The sequence below is a fragment of the Phaethon aethereus genome (genome assembly GCF_964289735.1).
Source record: "Phaethon aethereus genome assembly, chromosome: 2".
In the NCBI taxonomy this organism is placed as follows: Eukaryota; Metazoa; Chordata; class Aves; order Phaethontiformes; family Phaethontidae; genus Phaethon; species Phaethon aethereus.
The window spans coordinates 15,856,546-15,871,291 of record NC_138582.1 but is presented as its reverse complement, the minus strand read 5'-3'; the positions used below and the strand labels follow the sequence as shown (position 1 = coordinate 15,871,291).

At 42.3% G+C, this 14,746-nt stretch overlaps 1 protein-coding gene across 1 annotated transcript in view; it reads right to left on the bottom strand.

The window, feature by feature from the left end:
- Positions 1–9,796: 9,796 nt before the first annotated feature.
- The window catches only part of SAMD12 (sterile alpha motif domain containing 12), a gene marked incomplete at its 5' end in the record, with an annotated part of 83,344 nt that continues 78,394 nt past the window's right edge, over positions 9,797–14,746 (bottom strand). Inside the window, one exon of the mRNA XM_082015594.1 lies at positions 9,797–10,396. Coding sequence (XP_081871720.1) covers positions 10,272–10,396 — 125 coding nt within the window. The remainder of the gene's footprint in view (positions 10,397–14,746) is intronic.

Here is a 14,746-nt window from a genome sequence, read left to right as displayed (position 1 = left end):
TTATACTTGGGCCCAGCATTACTCTGTCGTAGGTGCAGAATCCAGCATTTTGACATGTTAAATTGCATCCCATTAATCATAGCCCAATGCTCCAACCTATCCAGATCTCTCTGCAAGGCATCTTGTCCCTCAAGAGAGTCAACAGCACCTCACAGCTTGGTATCATCAGCAAACTTGCTAATGGTGCATTCAACTTCTGCATCCAGATTGTTGATAAATACATGGAACAGGACTGGGCCTAGATCTGAACCCTGAGGAACACCGCTGGTGACCGGTTGCCAGCTAGATGCAGCCCCATTCACTACAACCCTTTAAGCCCTGCTGTTCAGGCAGTTCTTCACCCAGTGCACCATGAACCTGCTCATCCCACAGCTGGACAACCTGTCCAGAAGGATGCTGTGAGGGATTTTCATTCCTTACATTCTCATTATACTTGTGCATGAGTAATGATAGGTTTTTTTGACCAGGGTTGACTAGGAACTTGGCAACGGACATAAATGGACTGCAAAATGGGGACTGGAGGAGCAAAGTCCCTCACACTGTAAGAGAAGAGCAGGTCTGAGACCACCTGAGGAACCTGAACATCCACAAGTCTATGGGACCTGATGAGATGCACCCCAGAGGCTGATGAGGCTGCCAAGCCACACTCCATGATATTTGAAAAGTCATGGCAGTCAGGTGAATTCCCCAATGACTGGAAAAAGGGAAACACTGCACACATTTTTAAAAAGGGTATCAAGGAGAACCCTGGGAACTACCGACCTGTCAGCCTCACCTCTGTGCCTGGGAAGATCATGGAACTGATCCTCCCAGAAGTTCTGCTAAGGCACATGGAGGACAGGGAGGTGATTCAAGACAGCCAGCATGGCTCCACCAAGGGCAAGTCCTGCCTGACCAACTCAGTGGCCTTCTAGGATGGAGCGACCACATCAGTGGACAAGGAAAGAGCTACCAATGTCATTTATGTGGAGTTCTGTAAGGCCTTTGACAGTGCCCCCCACAACATCCTTCTCTCTACACTGGAGAGAGATGGATTTGATGGGTGGACTGTTGGGTGGATGAGGAATCAGCTGGATGGTCAGATCCAGAGCATAGTGGTCAACAGCTCAATGTCCAGATGGAGATGGGTGATGAGTGGTGTCCCTCAGGGGTCCGCACTGGGACTAATACTGGTTAATACCTTCATCATTAACACAGACAGTAGGATCAAGTGCACCAATGCAGATGGCACCAAGCTGAGTGGTGCGGTTGACATGCCTGAGGGACAGAATGCCGTCCAGAGGGACCTGGACAAGTGTTGGGATCATCCTGCAAAAGCTTGACCTTGAGGAGAAGGAGCTGTGGCATTGAGAAGGTGGTAAACAACTATTACCCTGCAAAGGCTTGACCTTGAGGAGAAGGAACTGTTGCTTTAAAGACGGTAAACAACCAAGGAGGAAGTGGAGAAGTGTATGACATTCTCGTGAGCAGCAAAAGGGGAGGTACTGGAGCAGAAGAAGGAAGGAGAATGGTTAGAGTAGAGCACGTGGACACCTGCAGGCAGCCAATCCTGACTGTGTGAGAAGTGCATGGACTGCGTGTGGTAACCAATCAGGACGCATTTCGTGGTGCGTGAGGGAGCTGTAACTGTATAAAAAGCGGACACTTGTAGCAATACAGGTCTTTGGCTTGAATCCCCGCCAGAGTCCATGCCTCAATACTCCACAGACAAGCTCAAGAAATAGGCCTGTGTGAACCTCATGAGGTTCAACAAGGACAAATGCAGGGTCCTGCCCCTGGGTCAGGGCAACCCCTGGTATCAGTGCAGGCTGGGGGATGAAGGGATTGAGAGCAGCCCTGCTGAGAAGGACTTGGGGGTACTGGGGGATGAAAAGCTGGACATGAGCCAGCAATGAGTACTCGTAGCCCAGAAGGCCAACTGGATCCTGGGCTGCATCCAAAGCAGCGTGGCCAGCAGGGCGAGCGAGGGGATTTTGCCCCTCTACTGCGCTCTGGTGAGACCCCATCTGGAGTCCTGCGTCCAGCTCTGGAGCCCTCAGCACAGGAAAGACATGGACCTGTTGGAGCAGGTCCAAAGGAGGCCACAAAAATGAACAGCTCTGCTGTGAGGACAGACAGAGAGTTGGGATGGTTCAGCCCAGAGAAAAGAAGGCTCTGGGGAGACCCTATCACAGCCTTCCAGTACTTCAAGCGGGCCTACAGGAATGATGGGGACAGACTTTTGAGCAGGCCTGGAGCGATAGAACAAGAGGTAATGGTTTTAAACTAAAAGAGGGAAGATTTAAACTGGACATAAGGAAGAAATGTTTCACAGTGAGGGTGGTGAAACAGTGGCCCAGGTTGCCCAGAGAGGTGGTAGATGCCCCATCCCTGGCAACATTCAAGGCCAGGTTGGATGGGGCTCTGAGCAACCTGATCGAGTTGAGGATGTCCCTGCTCACTGCAGGGCGGTTGGACTAGGTGACCTTAAAATGACCCTTTCAACCCAAAGATTCTATTATTCTATAATTCTATGTTAAGTTCTAGTTGAAAAATAGATCTTAGTGTGTAAAAGTGAAATTCAATAAAAATGTTGAAGAACTGTGTTTTCCAAATAAGCTACATAATCAAGGCAAAAATAAGGTTTTTGTTATACTTTTTAAGTAAACATTCTCACTAAGCAAGGAAGCATTACCTTCACTTGATAAACTAAAGGTGTTAGATCTGATTACCATATTTCTCAAGATCTCAAAACTGGTAGATCTTATTCTCTATTGCACGGAAGTTTTTTAATAGATTAAAAGAGGAAAACAAGCTTTTCAGCTTGTAAGTGGTTTCTTTCTTTTGAATGAACTAGTCACTGAATCAAAATAGCTGAACAAACATGAAAAAGATATTATCACTGCACCTGCAGAAGTCAAAAAAGAGTTTAGCTCTTCAACAGGTGTTTAACCAGCGACTTTCACCCATTCTGTTGTCTGACTTCCTTTGCATTTCAGCAGCAAATACTCACTGCTATGCATTGAAAAATACAAGTTTACATAATTAAAAGAACCTGTAAGATCTAACTTTAATGCTGTCTGAAGTTCAAATAAATCCAATATACTTTTCTTTTAAAAAGTAAATATGTAGCACAGTTTTAATTTAAAGTCACATTAAATATTTCATACCCACTTTGCACTGCACAGTGTGTAACTGTTGGAAATACTGCAGTACGTTAACACAATTTTTAGTTCTTTGATTTTTTTAAGGGGGAAGAAAAAAAAACCCGTGACAGAGACCTTGCTGTGAAAAAAGACGCAGAAGCACTTGCTGTCTCATGCCCCATAGAATCCAAGGGTGTGCAGGGTGTAAGAAACAGGAATGGCATAGATGTGAATAAAATCAGCTTTTGATATTCAGAACTGTCTTGCAATAACTTTTGAGCAAACATGTTGCTGGCTTCAAAAAGCTTTTATTTCATGCTTTTGCAATTGTAACACAGGTTTTAAAATTTCAGGCTTTTCAAGCCGTAACATGTACAAAATCTTGCTTTACTACTGCCAGTATGGTTCAACCTGGCCTCTTTGCATTGAGCTTGACATTTTTCCTATCTATCTCAGACACAGCTCTGAATCAAAAGGCTGAAGATGCCAAACAATGATTTTTAAGCTCACAAGATGGGTTTGCACTTGTAACAGTTTATTTGTCTCTGTCTTCCCTTAATTTTAAAAGAAAATACCTCCTCATTTATACACAGGCTGAGTTGAACAATGAAGAGAATAGTTCTAAATAGGAACTAGAGATGCTAAAACCCATACAACTGGGCATGGATTAATTTTATTTTCTGTTTGGCACATCTGTCAAGCACCTAGCTCTGATGTGCTGATAAAACAAGACAGCTTAAGGCAATAAACATGCCAGATCCATCTGTTCTTCAGGACACTGAGAAGAAAAGGAATTGCTCCCTGCAGTATTCTGTACACTTGAGACCATTTTGGAGAAGTTTCCCTGTGCTGCTGACAGCAATTCAGCTCTACCAGCCTAAACCAGTGGGTTTCCAGCCTTGTTCCCTGTGTTCCACCTGGGCACGTTGTGAACCCTTGGCTTCCTCCCTTCTCTCCACGGTCTGAGAACTGGTGGCTAGGACAGGGATGCAAAAGGCTTTGTCAAAATCAGGAAGCAAGGCACAGAAAGCAAGAGTGAAGCCCATAGTGAGCCCACCTAACCCAGGATCCGAGCTCCAGCAGTGGCTCTCGGCAGCCGCAGGCTGCCTGCTCTGCATCTCAGACCAGCTTCACACCTGTTATGTCCTCCAGTACCTTCTTAGGGCTGCAGTATCCCTTCTCATACTACTCTCCTGCTACATCCAGAAACTCCCACCGTGAATATCCCGATCAGGACAGCCTTCATACCCCTCAAAACACAAGTCAGCGGTCTAAGCGACTGAAGGGAACCCTGAACAGACAAAAGCTGCTCCGGTATTTGCCACACATTTGTCCAGCGCCCCAAAGCGCGGCTGTAGCCATCGTTGAACTGCAACACTAGCAGCTCCCAAAGAGCCAACCAGTGTATGGCTCCAGCTATGGACCACACCAGCTGGAGCAGAACGAGACAGGAACAGCTGACAGAGCTGAGGTGTTCATGACAGAAATCATCTCTGAGCTGCATTTTACCAAAAGGCACGTTTGAGCCACCTGCAGCCACATCCAAGGAGTTTGGCAGCCATTCAGGGCATGTGCTACTTTCTCACAGGAAGGTAGAATTAGAGTATTTTTTTTTTTTTTAATAGGATATATACAACCCAGTGATATTAGGCTGGCTGTAGATCTTTAAGTCAAGGAACACCCATTCATTTTTGGCTTTTGATTGGCAGGAGAAAAAAAGAGAAGGAGGTCCCCAGCCTAAATGAACACAGGAGACCCAGATAACAAGCACAAAGCTCAGCTGCTTTCTGCGGTGAGCGGCACTCAGTTTGGCCATGTGAAGGCAGAAAACAAGTATGCAAAAGCTCCTTTGTACCATACACTGGTCACATACCCGTATTATCCAACCCATCTAAAAAGCAAACGTCTGAGAAGACAGAGCTCACTGGAAAAGATCACACTTTGCTCAGCTCTGTGAGATTAGCCCCCATTTTGAGAGGTCTTTAACCTTGTTGCAACTTCTCCCTAAATGTTTAACGCTAACATTTTGTTGCCGGTGTTGAATCCAGGCTCTGAGAGCTCTACTGAGAACGACTTGCCCTGGCTCAGAACCACACCGACTCTTAACTCCGAAGCAAGGTGGCCAAACACCTCGTCCTCTGATATGCAGGCCTCCACACGCAGGTCACACAAGGGAGAAGGGCATAAATGTTACGAGAGGGGATGGAAAGGGACCGTGGAGCTGGGAGCGGGGCTTTTCCAAAACCGCAGCCTCCGTCACGCAGCGCCAGGTGGAGCTGGTCTGCAGGTCGCAGGTGTGCGCGTGCGGATGTGGCACTCGGATGGGCCGGTGAGTATGTGTAAGTCAGCTTCGCCCTTCAGCTTACCATGCAGCACGTGCATAAACAAACAGCCCGCAAGGGTCACAGAATGAATAGGGGCTCTGGTGAAGCTCTGCAGAAAAAGGGGATGGAGATGCGGGGCAAATCGTAGAAGTCTCGCAATGCATGAGATAGGACAAAGTTGGGTCAGACCCATACTGTCTCATCCTTCACCACAGGTCAAGGATTAAGCGTATCGTCCGCTATAGTTCAAGAAAGTCATGCATATTATCAGTTACTTAAAAAGGCTGGCAAAAATTGTGAAGGAACAAAACAAGCAGAGCTGAGAGTCTGATTACTGAAACCCAGAAATATCCTTTTGGAAAGCTGGCTTTATTTGCTGCAAATCAGTTTCAGCAGCCAATTTGAAGCTATCACACCAGCATGCTGTTATATGTAAGTTAATAAGCACTTACTATTGATGGTTTCTGCAGTAGCTGTTTAATTTTTAATCATATCCTTAATTTAGTTTACAGTTTTATCCAATTAGAGTGTGTGCACATGTGTGCATCTGTGTGACAGAGAGAACATGGAAAACTGTGTTTATTCAGAAGTACAATGCCTTGCTTTCTAAATGAGGAGATACGTGTGTCTCCTGCTTGAAATTTTTTCACACAGCCCTTTTATTTTTCAGGAGAATGCCATCTCAGGCTGCTGTGTTATGTTGCACTATTCTGCTGTTAGAAATGGGCACCACTGACCTCTCTCTGCAATGCTGTACTTGGAGTTTGGAATTGAATGTCATTAAAATGTCCAGTGCTAAGAAATAGGCAGTTTTACTGGCACTTTCCTGAACATAAATCCCAGCATCCCGTTTCATCTGTAGATCACGTATTTAGGTGACACCCTGGGACGCCCTCATCCTCCTCATTTCAACATTTCGTTAGGTTCCTATAGTCATAAAAACTGGATGCGCTGAAGGGATGGAAGATGGATCACTTTACTTTTAAGCGCTGGCAATTTTTCATGGTGATCAACAATAAAGTTCTAACTATAGGCTGAGAGTAAATAAACCAAAGGACAGAGCTTCAAAGAGAGCTGGGTGATGACGGAAGGACAGAGATTAGAACACCTCAGAGTCCAAGAGATGAGCTAATCACAAATAAAATAATATTACATTCCTATTACTACCTGACATGCTGGTTGGTGTAACACCAGTGATTAAAAAAAAGAACAAAACAAAAAAAGGAAAGCCAGAAATGCACTCAGCAGAGGCATAACGTGGTTGATGCGGATCCCGGCAGAGCCCTCGGGAGGTGATCTGACGCCCAGCGCAAGTCCCTGCGCCCGCGCCCTCCACGCTCAGCCAGCCGCCAGTCACAGGCTCAGCTGTTCAGCAAACAAGGACAGGCAGTAACAGGGCTGCACGCTCCTCAGACGGAGACTGCTCTCACTCCCAGCAGGCAGAGGCTGAAAGGAGAAAGCAGGGCCCTTTGTTTCCCCCACGTAGCATCTACTTTGAGGAGAGATGATGGCAGGAGAGATGAAGAGCTCTACAGCAGAGATTTAAATGGAGGTGCCTGACCGGGGCTTGCCGTGTTCACGGCTCGGCACCTGGATACTCGCATCCCACTGTAGCTGAATTCCCTGCATCCTTGAGAGCTGTGCTGAAAAACACAGGCTGGCATCCACTTTATTTTGCTCTCAGGGGAAAAAAAAAAAGCAATTCTATCCCTCTGCAAATATAACACCTCCAGTTTCACTTCTTTTTCTCTACAGCACAAGAAGGGTAAAGATCAGAAATTGATATGTGCATAGAAAAAATAAACATCTAAAAGTTCCCATAAAAGGAAGACACTAAAGGGCTGTGGCTGCACATGCCTTAACCGTGGCAGAACATGTTGGATTAATGTGCTGAGGTAGAAGACTAACAAATAGAGAGGAGCAAACTGCTTGTAGAGGAAATGCTACCGGATGCAGCGCCCTTTTTCAGAACCCGTTGCACTCCGCAGCCAAAGTACTGGGCAGTTAGGCGCACCTTCACGCAGGAACCGTTCCTAAAAACGGCCACGCTGGGGGATGTTTCTGCTGAGTACGCACAGCCCTGCACTCCAGGAATTGGACTCCTGCGTGTAAAACAAAAGCTGTTGGCATCAGCCAGGCAGCTCAGAATGGCGGCTTCGGTTCTCGTTTCCTCTGCTGCCCCCGGGAGCAGGACTTGCAGCAAGGAAGGAGGAGACTGTAATAAAAGGGAGACAGGAAGGTCTCCAGTAGGCTCTGAGTCCTAAAGATAGCAATGAAACTAGCACGAAGGGAAGGAGGAAACCACCCTCCCACATAAAAGGAAACTCCAAAATAAAACCTTTTGGCAGATGGTAAAAGGCTTTAGCATTCAATAAAACGAACAAACTGCAGGAAAATGCAAGAGAGCTTTTAAGGGAGCCCAAACAAAAGACATATGAAGAAGCTTGTTTTTTCAGTCACTCTTCTGTGTTATTATTTCAAGTCATTTTTGGATAGGTTTTACCAGCTTTTCTATTTAATTGAAACTATGCAGTTCATAGTTTTCAATTTTTTTGAAGAGTTTTCAAGAGACTTACACTTTCATTGCCTGTACTAATTAAGGAAAGGTAAGAAATTTTCAGTAGGTTTTCTGAATTACAAAGCAAAAGTTCAGTTCAAAATGAGCATTTCATCTGGGGCTCTCAGCCTGGTCCTGGTGTTCCCGTGTAAGGCTGGGCCCAGCTCCCCAGAGGCAACAAAAGCCACAATTAAAAACAAAACAAAACAAAAAAAAAAGGTTTAATATTTGTATCAGGCTCAACCACATCGAGATGAAAGGAGGAACTCAGAGGACTAGGATCTGTCTAACTGCAGTTATTAAAGCACTCATGTCTGAGAAAAATTGCAAGAGAACAGGTTAAGTTATAACCCTATCCCAAGACAATATATAAAATGAGTCCTTGTCTGCTTCAGACTAAAGGACCATTTAAATTACAAGTAAGAAAACAATCCCAAAACCCCTTAACTCAGAACTTGTAACTCATTAATTTTAGCCTTTTTGGTTGGTGCTTTAATTCTACCACCAGTGAGCAGCAGTTAGCTCAGTTAAAAAAAAATGTTCATAGAAAATAATAGACTATGAAAGACAATGTTATCAATTGTAGCCAAAAAAAGCAATTTAAGGGCATAGCATAACCAAATTTTGCTAACAGGTACAGATAAAGACAATACACTTAATATACTAAGGCAGTGGAAGATTAGTGGCAAATTAAAAGTGGGTAACATCACTTGTTATATGCTTCATGCTGAGAAGCAAAAAATGGGAAGAGCTACTGCCTGCTTTTCCTCTGTTTAATTTTAGCCATCCCAAATTAGATGGCAAGTCCTCCAGCTGACAGAGGCAGGAACCTCCAGAGGGCAATGCTTTGCACAGATTATCTCTGGAGGTGGCTGTTCTTCATTGATTATTTGAGGAATGCAAGCAATGAGTTCAACCAGACACCTAACTTTTAGCTGGCTAATGTAAGATGCGACAAAGACACTTCAAACTGCTCAAGCTAAAAGACAGTATACTTGTTTTTACCTTTGATTATGCCATTTTAGTAAAGAAATTAATAAAAAGAGTAAGATAAAGCAAGTTTTGTGGGTTTCATTTTCAACAATGATTATGAAATTAGGATTGGAAATAACATAGGCAGTGCACATCATCAAAAGAGATTTTGAGACCAAGTGAAAAATAGGCTTTATATAGTTAAGAAAAAAGTCCTAAAGAGAATAAAATATCAAAATTGTATTTTTGATACAATTAATTGGCAAGGGATCATATTTTTTAATTTTAGAAAGACCTATGCTGGGTTAGAGAACAGAACACTTATGTTTCTGTATTTGTGGTTTTAATTAAGTTACTAAAAAGGTTTATGGATTTGATCCAAAGGTCAGCAAAGTCATTGGTACCCTTCATTGATTTGAATGGGCTTTATAGTCTCATGCTGTAGAGGAAAAATGGGGTGGATCCTGTTCTCATTTTAACTCATTTCACATTTTGCTGAAATCAATGGAGCATTACTTCTTCATTTGCCCTCACAGAACCAAGAGCAAAGTTGAGGTCTCAGATTTTCACAGGGAGATAATTGGGATAAAACCAACTCGTAGCTGGTGGTAGACATAAATTTACATTCTTGTTAGTAGAGTAGCTACTCCTGCTATTTGCTCACCGTGCTAGAATTGATACAGAATGTGTGCATGAAGAGTACAGATCAAGTTTTAAGTCAGCTAAAAACTCTGCCAAAGACTCTAGCCAAATTTATCATCAGTAGAAACTTAAAGACACTAGCTTTAGGTGCTCCTAATTCCTAGAGACATCCTTGATAAAAGAATTCCTCTCTTGTCGTCCCAGTATCTGCTTACATTCCTCACCTAAATACCCTGCTATTCTCTTGATCATCCGGATCAAGAGAAAACACTGAAGAAATCAGTAAAACACATATTCTTATACCACATGACCAGCTAAGTCATGTACAAGTACAGTAAAACTCCCACAGTGACATTCCTGTTACTGGAGGGAACAAAAGAGATCTCAAGAATAGCAGTAATGGTATAATACAGGAAAACACAAGTTGCTGTCAAAGCAATGGTCACACATTTTCGTGCTTATCACAGCAGCTAATATTTAAAAAGGGAAAAAGAAAATTTATCAACAAAGAATTCTAGCAAGCAAATATCAGTAAACAATAATAATTCACTCAGAGCTTATTAGGGTTAGAAGAAAATAAAACACTATTTTCATGATGAAAGCTGAAAAAAACACCTAAATGAAACATTTATAGAAAAAAACACAAAAAGATCACAGATGTCTCATTTTATGAAGATACATCTCAGCAAAAAGACTTTCATTACCTTGCTGGGCTGTAAGGGCTGGCTGCTTTTCTATGACCCTCAAAAAACCATGCTCCAGGTTTAAGTAGAGATCTACAAAAGTCAACAATATCAGTGGTTAGTGTCACAGTCAACAGCTGTAACAGAACGGGTGGCAGCTGCACTGCTGGGCACATTAAAGCAATTCTTGAGTCTAGAGAAAGACGCATTCAGAAACCACACAGGTGACAACTGATTTGTCAGTGGAGCTTTAGAGGGAGGACTATCCCTCCCTTTCCTCTTTACTGTCCCTTTCATCTGAAATAAAGTTTGTTTGCTTCAAAGTCTTTAAAGTTTGGACCGAGAATTATAACTGCTGTGACACCGTGGGAGTGATCAGCGTAAGGAATTTTCAAAGGTCTATCTGCATCCTTAATTGCCTGACACTTTTAAAAGCTGGTCCATCATCTGATTGCATCCATCCATGCTGATTGCTCGTTCCAGCATCCAAGATTCCTTAAATATGGCTGTACCATCTTGGCACTTTATGACAGAAGATCACAAGGAATGGCTGAAGAGTGTTTCACATAGCTACACTCTCTGGAACAAGCTAAAGAAATCCCTCACCAGACAACTGTAGTCTAATCAGCCCTTTAAACAGGCTAATGGAAAATCAACAAAAGAAAACTGGAGCAGGAGATATTAATCTCTTGGCCCAACTTTAACAACAATCCTCAGTTACTCAGGTGTTCTTAAAGGAATGAAAGACGAAAAGAAATAGAGTAAGAAAGGCAGCTTTCCTCTTTATTTCTCAAGAAGACTGGAATGACCTAACACTTTAAAGAAAGAAGGAAACGTGATTACCATTACCTCTCCATCTCTACCTCTGACATATGCTGGAGAGGAAAGAAAACAAAAACCATACAGCTTAGAGGACTTTGGAGAGTAAATTTTAACAACAGAAGCTTTGCATTACTTCTTCCTGAACAAAGGCATAATCAGTTAGTAAGAACCTCCTCTTTTTGCTGTGCAAGACCTTTTTTTCTTTCAGGTCTTTCTCTCAAAACCCAGCTCCTGAAAGTCCAACACAACAGTGCACTCTCAACACCAAAAAACAAGAACTGAACTTCAGAGTCTGCTGGCTGACATTACTGACAATAAGCCTCCCAACTGGTCTCAGTAAAGAATGAAAGAATATGGCCGAATTACTTGTTTCAAGGCCCAGGTGTTGGAGTTGCTTCAGCTCCATCTCACATCGTCAAATGCCAGCTGATGGCAACTGTGTGTCCCAGATAAACTGAATCCTATTTCTAGTGGGGACGACTCAAAACTCTAAGACCACGTCAATGTATACTCCTTCAGCATACATTGCGTTCAAGGTTGAAGCGGAACCTTGACAGGCTTTTTTGTTCTCATACACAAATCTCTAACTTGCTTATCTCAATAGTTCCTGAGGATGAGAGCTCCAGCCCTCTTGTAGAGTTGAACGAGTATGCCAAGTCAGAGTCCTGACATTTTATACCAGGCTGGTATAAAATGGTAATATAAAATGGTGTGCACATTCCTGAGTCTGGCTATCTTCTAACCATGTTGTCTTCAGGTGGAAGTCATTTTACAAGCCAAATGTATGTAAACCAACTACTTTTCTAGCAATGTGGATGAGCTTAACTGAGAATAAGCTCTGAGATGTGGATGGAACGTTAATGTGGTTGAGGAGCTTCAGAACTGTGTGGTAGAGCCATGTACTGCCTAAAACTCAACTTGTCACTCTGACACTGAGAAAAACAGTCGAAGACTGACTCAGCACCCTTACAGGTGATACCTTTGGAAAAACGTGAAGTTCTTACAGAGCTACTCACTGCAGATTTTCTGAACGTATCCTCTCTTTGTACAGGTAACTTTAGTTAAAGTCAGGTGACTGGGAAGTATTTTTACTGATAAAAGTTTCAAGGGTAACACTATGCATAACAGTATATATTTAAACTTTAGGATCACACAACACAGCTGTAGCTGAACTGCAAACAGAAAAACACATTGTTAAAAAACAAATCCCTGTCACATATCTACTCACATTCATAGAATTAATGCAAATTAAGGCTGCTGTATTTATGCTGTCATCTGCTGGAATTAGCACTTACTTAAAAAAAAATTACAGGTGCTTTATGAGTACTTAGGCTGCATAGAGTAAGATCAGGTATTTTTTGAAAACTGTTCAGAATTTTGTTAGAATGCTGAACTCCTTAATGTCAAGGACCACAAGATCATTGTTAATACACTTCAATTTATTATTTTATAGGGAATCAATTTCAATTAAAATCCATTCAAGTAGTGACTGGAAAAATTCTATAATATTGACCTGAAGGGGGAACCAGCATAGTTAAAATTATTAATCATACTTGAGCATGTCATGAAACACTGGGCTAGTACCCATGCTTTATTATCACGTCAAATAAAGAGTGTTAAAAACCCCACCCTTTCCTTTGTGGAAGATGCCAGAGATCTGCATACAGCTTAGTAATAAAGAAACACTTCATAACACTGCTGACTGCCTAAGTATAACTAAGTAAATGAAGGTGCTCTATCATATGAAGCATAAAAGCCATTAAGAGTAAACCTTTATTTTAATAGAACCACATTCATTTTTAAAATTACATTACAGAAAGACTTTTAAAGAATGTGAATGAAAAAAGAGAAGCTCTTAAGTAAAACAGATTCTTTTTACATACTTAGAAAAGGAAATTTGCAAAGGCATAAAAAGGAGAGGGTTTTTCTCCTACGTGCCTTGAATCTTTCCAGTAATTATAAATCTTTATTGCACAGGCCATAAATGCTAGTAACAACAGGAATAAAAAGGCTTTTGAACTATTTGGCAACATTCACCTTCAGGGATTCAAAACAGCAAAACTTTCTTTTACATTTTCAAAAAGGCTGTAAGTGACTTTCATGTCTGTTAAAAGTGCCACTATGGAGAAACACTTTGCAAACAGAACGCATTCGTGCAGGCGTCAGCAACACCAGTTTCATAAAATCAGAGAGATGTATTAGCAAAACTCATCTGAGTGAAGAGGGCACTTCATCCAGCTTTCAGACCAACTTTTTTCAGCATAGGAATTCACATCTAGGCCAAGCGAGTGGGAATTGATCTCACCCAAGTTTAGTCATCTACTATGCACACTAAACAAATACATCTGACAGCCACCCTGAGCTTCTCTAAAAATCAACAGAGAGACACAGGCACAACTCATCTGATGTGTCTGAGGTGTGACTGGTGTATCTGGAACACAGAAGACGTGTAGCTACTACTGCACACGCAGGATAGTAGGATTGCTTAGGGTGTCTGTGGAAGGCAGAAGATGCCCAACTGAAGGCATGCCAAGTTAGGCTTTGGCGCACTCAGCACCACTGAGTCTGCCAGTGACTATATTCTAGTTTGTAAAAAAACTTGTTGTGAACAACTTGTTTCGTGACTGAGACACACACTCGGCGGACACTAAAAGAATTAGGCAGGGAAGTACTCCTCCTAACGCAGCAGGTCTGGATGGGACCACAGAGAGGGGCCAGGGTTCTGGGCTTTGTCTAAACAGCAACTGCTACTGTCAGGGGCACAGTGCTGGGACAGCGGATCCTGGATCCAACCGAGAATGGCATTTCTAACCTTCTTGTTTCCAACGCTATACACTCGGTTTGACCACAAAGGTGTTAGTTGATGAAGACAGTCAGGTTTTGAACCAGAAGCCCAGCAGTGAAAATTTCTACGTATTTTGTAAGGGGTGGGGAGTATAGTTAGGGCTCCGATTTCCTCAATTCTTTTCTAAAACAGCTATCAACCCTCATTTCATTCTATGTCTGTTTTCTGGAAAATTCTCACTAGAAATGACAAACATGTTACATTGTAAAAGGCACCATCCTACAATACGTAGACTTGATTGATTTAAATTGTGTGAAAGACTGTACCTATTCCTGGAATCCCCTTTACGGGCCTGTTCTTTTCAGCTGGGTGAAAACAAGTGATTTCTACTGGCACTGATCACAAACAGCTGTTGTTAAATCACAGCCTCTGACTGCTCAAAACTTTCCTATTTAGTTGAAAGTCTTTCAAGACTGGCTGCAGCACAAACAGCAATATTTTATTTTTTTCTTGAACCTTGAGCAAAATTGTTTTTTCTCTTTCCAAATTACACATGAGTAATATGTACATATATATACATATGTGCGTGTGTGTGTGTATATATATATGTAATATCTATTAATCAAACATGTACGACAGTTTTGGGTATGCGTTAGCTCAGAAGGACTAAACTTTCCAGACCAAATTTTCCAGTAGACTGACTTCTGAGAAATTTGAAAAGCAGGAATGAAAAAAAAATCAACATTAATAAAATAATAAGAAAACCAGACAACTGCAATCATGTCCTTGCAATCATACAAAACAGCTAATACTACATTCCTAGCCGACTGACTTGC